Source organism: Anguilla anguilla, chromosome 9, assembly GCF_013347855.1.
Source record: "Anguilla anguilla isolate fAngAng1 chromosome 9, fAngAng1.pri, whole genome shotgun sequence".
Classification (NCBI taxonomy): Eukaryota; Metazoa; Chordata; class Actinopteri; order Anguilliformes; family Anguillidae; genus Anguilla; species Anguilla anguilla.
Genome location: NC_049209.1, coordinates 11,101,977 through 11,109,961, shown reverse-complemented (window position 1 = coordinate 11,109,961; position 7,985 = coordinate 11,101,977). Strand labels below are relative to the sequence as shown.

At 37.5% G+C, this 7,985-nt stretch overlaps 1 protein-coding gene across 2 annotated transcripts; it reads left to right on the top strand.

Annotated features, from left to right (window-relative positions):
* Window positions 1-27: 27 nt before the first annotated feature.
* Window positions 28-7,668, top strand: zc4h2 (zinc finger, C4H2 domain containing). Of its 2 annotated transcripts, XM_035431728.1 has the most exons (6): window positions 28-182; window positions 1,026-1,038; window positions 1,251-1,409; window positions 2,556-2,728; window positions 3,248-3,410; window positions 4,683-7,668. In XM_035431728.1, the coding sequence occupies exons 1-6, from the start codon at window positions 43-45 to the stop codon at window positions 4,794-4,796; spliced, it is 762 nt and encodes a 253-aa protein (XP_035287619.1). In that variant the 5' UTR covers window positions 28-42; the 3' UTR covers window positions 4,797-7,668. The 2 variants fall into 2 exon arrangements, with proteins under 2 accessions (XP_035287619.1, XP_035287617.1); XM_035431726.1 differs by lacking the exon at window positions 1,026-1,038 and having other exon boundaries at window positions 30-182; window positions 1,238-1,409.
* The last annotated feature ends 317 nt before the right edge of the window (window positions 7,669-7,985 follow it).

Sequence of the window (7,985 nt, the reverse complement as noted above, 5' to 3'; positions counted from 1 at the left end):
TTGTGTTAGACTGCAGCTACCACAATTCTATGTATTTTGCACATGACCACAATCTCCTGCTACAGCCATCTACGACCTCCTATCTATTGTGTTGTTGCAGGCTTGTGGCTAGTGTGTGTATTTGAAATCATGGCGGATGAGCAAGAGATTATGTGCAAATTAGAAAACATAAAGGAAATCAGGTAATTATAATTTCAAGCATTAATATGTTTAAATTATTTTTATTTAGGCTATGTATGAAAAACAGTTTCCCCAACTGGCGATGTACTGCCGTGGTGCATGCGAGGTAGCAAAATTATACTTTGTAGCTATAGCTTGCTGTTATGGTAACAGTTTTGCAGTAGTCTTGTAAAGACACGAATCGCCTGGATTCTGTCGGTAATGATAGCTCACCACTATGCAATGCAAAGTGATAACTAGCTGTGTAAGCTTTCGGTAAGCTGTCGTCAGTTTGGCTAGCTAGCTAGTTAAATTGGCGAAAGCTTACCTAAGTGCATTTGTGTTTTTGACATTGCTATTCTGATAACTAGTAATCTGCAATTGTTGCATTATTTAAGTATTATTTGCGTGGCTATCTTGAAAGACTATTCTCCAAAACAAAGTCAGCAAAGTATAAAACATAGCTGTTCTGTTTCGCGTTCTTTGTTGCATAAACTAGCTTGTTAGATTGCTACTTGTACAATAAATGGTTTGCTGAGATAGCTTTTATATTTTGGAATTGCCTCCATTTGCTGTAGCCAAGTATTCTTTTGGTAGCTAGGATTGCTTCATGAAGTGGACGGGTTGTGTGAATTAATTATGTTTTAAAACATATTTATTATCAAGTGCTGAATGAATAGGGGTTCGAATTGCCGTCTATATAGCTAGATTGACAGCTAATGTTTAATTTTTAATTGTGCTGTCAGCCACGAGCCATAGGAAGGCGCTTCATGGCCAACTCAACAGAGAAATTTGCGGGAGCCCAATTGACCAGCAGGGGACGCTGGCAGACTTTGCCAATGTCGTCAGACTGTGTTCTGTCTTAGAAACAAGACCATTCAACTCAGGTCCAGATTTTATATCAGACCATGGGGCTCATCCATGCATTAGAACAGTGCCTTAAGACAAGTTATATAGTAGTCCAATACATAAACTGAATTTTTGAATTTTAAAAAATTGCTGGTTTTAAAGTACATTACAATGGAAAGTTGACGTCCTTACAGCTGAGTATGATCTCTCACTTGGTATTCTACTACAGAAACAAGACCATTCAAATGGAAAAAATTAAATCCAGGCTGAAGACTGAGTTTGAGGCACTGGAGTCAGAGGAGAAGCACCTGAAGGAGTATAAGCAGGAGATGGACCTGCTGCTGCAGGAGAAGATGGCCCATGTGGAGGAATTGCGTCTCATCCATGCTGACATCAATGTGGTGCGTGATGACAGCCAAGAGGTTCCTGGGAGTTGAAGTCCACTCACAGGGTCTGACCTGCAGGCTGGCTCTGTTTTATTTGTTATATTCTATTACATTAATTTAGCAGATCTTATCCATGGTGAGTCATTGTGAAAAAGATCGTCAATGCATTTAAGTTATGTGAGCAAACATTCCCAGACCAATGAGTATTAGTGCAACACCAAGAAAGCATTAAATATAAGCTGACTTGTACCACCCTAGAACCATAATATATGGTATGTCTAATGCACCATTGCGATTGCAGGTATGCCATCCCGCCAAGTTTCGCCTTGGTCGAGCGGCATGCCCCATGCCTATAGAGCACTGAGAGTTCTTCAGGGTTTCTACAGAAATAACCATTATGACCACAGACTTTCAGCCCTTAAAAACATTCATTTCTGCACCTTCTGACCTCATTTCAACAGACAGAATTCACTTTGGGTAGCATTGCTTTGGAATACATCTTGCTTAATTTGTGTGAGCTAAGGTAGCCAACATGGTTCCTTTTAACCGGGCCTAATTTTGAAATCAATACTCTTAATGGCAGGCCAACATTTTGCATGTTTGAATTAATGGCTTGTAGGCAGTGCATTGTATGCGTGAGTAACTTGGCATTTTTGTATGATAAAAGCATGTTTTTCTTCAGATAACATTGTATTAACATAATGCACAATCTGCCATTCACATGGTGCTTCATAGGTACCCCCTCAATGGAGTCCCACAGAGAGACTCCCTCGTCTTTGTTCAGCTTTCTTCATAGCATCAAAAAGAAAGGGACAAACAAATACGTAGCTCTTTTTATGTGTTGTTTTGTTACTTTTAAAATAATTATTTATTTAGGAACTGCATTCATAAAAGGGGCTGTTCATATGGCTAGGGAAATCCTGTTTCCAGGGGAATTACTATAGATCATGTTATACAAGGATAGTAAGGACCCAGTAATTGTACATGCAAACCCAGTGCCTGCATCAGTCAGTCAGTGCAAGTGTTTAAAATTATGATTGATCTCCAAGGAGCCATTCTAGTTTGTTTGTTGTTAAAATCACATCTGATAACCACATCACCTTGTTTCTTTCAGATTAGGCAAACTGACTTGTTGTTTTTGTTGTCTTGTGTTGGGCCTAGATGGAGAACACAATTAAGCAGTCGGAGAATGACCTCAACAAGCTGCTGGAGTCTACGAGACGTCTTCACGAGGAGTATAAGCCCCTGAAGGAGCATGTGGATGCTCTGAGGATGACCCTAGGCCTACAGAGACTGCCAGACCTGTGTGAAGAAGAGGAGAAGCTTACACTGGAGTACGTCTTCACCTTGGCACTAATCTTCACTTTCAGGCTTCTGCGGTTTAACCTTATTTTCTGAATCATTTTATTACTTTGTCTATCATTGGTGAAATACGCCTGGATGACACAGGGGATATGTTTTGCTGTTGTGTAACGCGAGCTCATTTTTGAAAATATTTCTGCTTTTGGAAAACCTGTGATGCACAGGTTTTGTTCTTTGCAAAATAATAATGTTCAGGATTAAGCACAAACTAGAAAAAGACTGGAGCTCTCTATTTTTATAGATATGTGTTCTGAAAGACTAAGTTGTGAGTCTGACATCCATTTCAGAAACATTACACAGAAATGTGTGTACCACATACTGTAATTACTAAATAAATCTCATTTCTGTACAGAAGATGCTTTTCTGTTAACGTTGATGAACTAAGTAAGTGTGGATGTCTTCTGTCTGAAGTCTTGTGGCTTCCCAAGTAAAAGGCGTGTGCTTTTCTTTGTAATGAAAATGTAATGCTCTCTGGCCTCTTGGTTGTCCAGCTACTTTGAGAAGCAGAAGGCAGAGTGGCAGACAGAGCCCCCAGAGCCCCCTATTCCAGAGTCTCTAGCTGCGGCAGCAGCAGCTGCTCAACAGCTCCAGGTTGCCCGGAAACAAGATGCCCGACAGACTGCCACTTTCCGACAGCAACCTCCACCAATGAAGGTGAGTGGTCATTGTTAGCACTATATGAGGTCAAACCAGGACAGTCGGAAATCACATTGGCAGCTTCATTTTACAGTCCTGTATCTTAATAGGTCACCCTTGTTTGACAGCATCCCTTTATGTTTTTACTGATGTGTTATACTGACCAGAAAATACTAATAGCTAGCTTTCCATGACTTCAAGTCTGCTCTTATATGCTATATTGGTTCAAAACCACAATGTGTTTTTCACTCGAAAATGTGTTTCTTGGTTTGTGAAGGATTGTGGACTTTAGATAAAAAGATGTGTGGTACAGTTTGATTTTTGGGAGTCTAGTGCAGTGATTATTAAGTGTGGGTTACGTGTGGAGAAAAACACGTTCTGGTTTTTAAAAGACAGATGGTACCTTTGGGACATGGAACGTTATACAATTAATTTGCTGTTCAAAGGCAAGCCCTTAAGCAGAATGGTATTACCAGACCTGTAAATTTGTTTGGGTTATGAGCTTCTCTACGACAACCATCAATGGTGCACAGTCTGTCACATTCAGATAATGGGATTTGAGATTATAAGCTTTTTTCCTGTTCCGAATATATTTTAATTCAATTTGTTATTATTTCCTAACCATTTGTTCATAAAGTAATGTTTGTACTTTTCATTAAAAAGTACTCCTAAAACTACTTGATGTTAGTTGCTTTGAGTTCTTTTTCATATTTTATCTGTATGTGTCTCTGAATCTGTGTTAACAAGAGAAGAGTCAGTAAGATATTTTGGTAAGATTAGAGAACCTCAAATTCAAATGTGATCAGCGCTATTTAACTACAGCACTGGCTTTGCTATCACGGTGCACTTCTTGTGCTTGAAACCAATTTGGGGATTTGTTAAAAGAATGAAAGTGTGGTGAGGTGTATTTGTCTGCTAATCAGTTTGAATGGAAAAAGTAAGGCTGTTTTAATGATGAAAGGTTGTGCATCACGACTTCTTTTCTGTGCTGTAAGCACAACTGCAAGAACACACTGAGAAATCCTTCAGCTACTGTAGAAATACATTGCATGCAGTACAGCTGTATATACTTGATAAAGGTAAAAAGGGCTCACTCTGAGAATTAAATTGCGGTCACCATTTGCTCCTATGTCAATATGACGTGCATACAAACTTAAGGTCAAAAACTGTATAATATTGCCTTGTATTATTTCTTGTAATCTGAAATGTGCTCTTATAAATTAGAAAAGCAAAATGGTAATGTTGAAAAAAACAAAATTCTTAATGACAAAAATATCCAACTTTTTTTAGGCATGTCTGTCTTGTCACCAACAAATCCACCGGAATGCCCCCATATGTCCGCTCTGCAAGGCCAAAAGTCGCTCCAGAAATCCGAAGAAACCTAAGAGAAAGCCAGATGAATAAATGGGTACTGAACCAAACCTCTGTTTGGTGAAATTGGTTTGCTGTGTTACGTTATACACATACCCTTTTCTTTGTGTAGTTACATAAGCACAAACGAGAAGCTTAGGTTTGAGAAAGGGAAGTGGCTTTTTTAGTGTTTTCTTTTCAGAAACACATGTAACTTCCGTACTTTTTAAAGGACACTCAGGGTGGTTCTGTAAAAAAGAACAACCAAGAATAAGTTTCAGCTGCAATGTACCAAGTGTTTCAGTGAACCTTGTAAGGCCTTTTGGACATTTGCATGTGCTTTAAATTGCGAATCACAGTTTTGTTTTGAAACTTTTAAAATTTGTTTTTAATTTTCCAATTGCTAGTGCATGTAAAGATGCTATTTCTATTTTGTCATAGAATACAAAATAGTTTCCATTTCTGCTCAAAGTTTCAAGACTGTTCAGTACTAATATTTATTTTGCCAGTGTTCTGTGTGTGTGTGTGTATATATATATATATATATATATATATATATATATATATATATATATATATATAGCTCCATAATGTTTGGGACAAAGGCATATTTTGGCTTTGTAATCCACAAATTATTTGCAATCAAATAATTGACAAGTGGTTAAAAATTCTCTGCTTTTATTAAAGGATATTTTTTAAATACATTTTGGTTTCACCATGTAGAAATGTCAGCTTTTTTAAACATAGTCCCCCCCATCATTTCAGGGCACCATAATGTTTGGGACAAATGGCTTCACAGGTGTTTCTGATTAGTCAAGTGTGTTAATTTGCTTCCTTAGTGCAGGAATAAGCTTTCAGTATCTAGTCTTGATTTCTATGATTTCTATTCATAATGCCTTTGGAATCTGTTGTTTGTGTTTGTCAACACGAAGACCAGAGTTGTACCAGTGAAAGTCAAGGAAGCCATTATGAGGCTAAGAAGTAAGAAAAAACCGTCAAACAGAGGCCAAATCTAAGGCTTACCAAAATAAACAGTTTAGAACATCCTTTTGAAGAAAGAGAGCATTGGTGAGCTTAGTAACCACAAAGAGCCTGGTAGACCAAGATAGACCTCTACTGTTGATGACTGAAGAGTTCTCACCATAATGAAGAAAGAACCCAATCACCTGTCCAATAGATCAGAAACTTCTTCAGGTGGCAGGAGTGGATGTGTCAGTGATTATTGTCCACTGAAGACTTCACAAACATAGCTATAGAGGCTACGCTATAAGATGCAAACCAAAGCTGCAAAAACCAAGATGGCCGGGTTAAATTTTAAGAAGGAGTACCTAAATGAGCCTGCAGAATTGTAGAAAAAGGTCTTGTGGGGGGATGAGACAAAGATTCACTTGTATCAGAGTGATGATAAGAGCAAAGTATGGAGGCCAACAGGAACTGCCCAAGATCCAAAGCACCCCCCACCTCATTTGTGAAACATGGTGTTGGATGTGTTACGGTTTGGAAGTGTATGGCTGCCACAGGTATTGGCTCACTTGTCTTCATTGATGATGTTACTGCTGATAGCCAATGAAAGTGATCCCAAACATACTGCTAAAGCAACAAAGGTGTCATTCAAAGGCAAAAACTAGAAAAGCATTGCCAGAGAATGTACTCAGCAAAGACTTCAAGTTGCCATTGCATGCAAAGGATATGCAACAAAATACTAAACATAACTACTGTATAATATTAATATGTCCCAAACATTATGGTGCTCTGAAATAGTGGGGACTATGTTTAAAAAGAGCTGTAATTTCTAAAAAATACATGATGCATTCAAAGTGTATAAAATATTCTTAAAAGCTGAGAATGTTCTCTTTAACCATGTGAATTGGTTGATTACAAATCATATACACACACACATCATCAACACAATCTCTGTAATCAGTACAGGGACAAAACAGCAAAAATTGTGTCACTGTCCAAATACTTACGGACTGCACTATGAAAACTGGGCTAAAGCATAACTTTGCCGGCTAATTAGCTGGTGCAAGCTCCAGCCTACGTCTTGCCTCAATATGTAGGTCGCTAGCTCACTAGTGAGGCTGTGTGTGCATGATGTTGTTCATATACCCATGAGAAGTTGAGAAATCAGTGATGCTGATGCTCCAAAACCTGTTTTGCTTTTAATAGCATTGATATAATTTATAATGTTCATACAGTAAATTTATGACTAAACCATTTTTTCCAGTGTTGATTTTCTAGGTTCATTACAAGTAAGCTAACAATACACAGAAGCCTATCTGTGAAGGCCACATCCCCAGCTGGCCATTTGAAAATGTCCTCCTAGTTTCACTCCAAACATATCACTAAAGCAATATGTGGTTGCCATGCAAGGGTCGATAAAATGCTCAATCAAAAAGACACTTTATCATTCATTGTGGTAGGAAAAGATGATGAAAACAAATTTGTTTTGCTGGCACCTCTCAACTCTGGAAGGCTACCTGTGTTGTGGTGTATAGGCAAAACCCACCCAGATTGCCTGTTACTGTTCAAGCGAAATATGCATTTTCTGAAATGCCAAATATATTTACATTACATTTTAGGCATTTAGCAAATACTCCTGTCCAGAGCAATGCAGCTTATATTTTATATACAATCCATCCTGTTATTTTCTGATCCCGGTGGTATCCTTATTTAATGTATGCATAATGTCTTCATGTAATTGTGCTCTTTGTGCTTTTTTTAATAAAATAAATGCAGTTTCTGTCAATTAGACTTCTAAAAGACATTATTCTAACAACTAATTCAGTACAAACTGAATCTTCCAGGTTTACAGTATTTCAGTTATCTGTGCTTTGTTTATATCTGTGCTGTGCTCCACTCACCAGGATATGTTGTAATTGTTTCTGAACCTAATAAAATGAATTTGTTTTCATTTTGAAACAGACCACTTAATATTGTTTGTTGCTATGTGTGACAAGATTGCCCTTGGTTTTCAAAGGATTCATTTGTATTAATTTGTATTTGTATTTATAAGTATTAATTTGTATGATTTTTATTTATACTAACCAACTTCATTGGTATGACATTTACCAGCAAATGCCAATTAAAATAGAATAATTATTAAAATATAAAGGTGAAGATTATTCTAATATTTAATAGGTATCCCTTTACCTACATGTAGATGTTTAGCGTGTACTGTTCAAAGTTGCTAATGTGATTTGCATTATTATGAATGTTTACCAATAAAAATGAGAGAATGCA

What these genes read in the sequence shown, in the direction of transcription:
- zc4h2 (XM_035431728.1), top strand. Translation starts at nt 43, where the DNA reads ATGACCACAATCTCCTGCTACAGCCATCTACGACCTCCTATCTATTGT. An exon ending in TCCATGCTGACATCAATGTG is followed by an intron (nt 1,410 to 2,555) that starts GTGCGTGATGAC and finishes TGTTGGGCCTAG; the next exon opens with ATGGAGAACACAATTAAGCA. An exon ending in AGCAACCTCCACCAATGAAG is followed by an intron (nt 3,411 to 4,682) that starts GTGAGTGGTCAT and finishes AACTTTTTTTAG; the next exon opens with GCATGTCTGTCTTGTCACCA.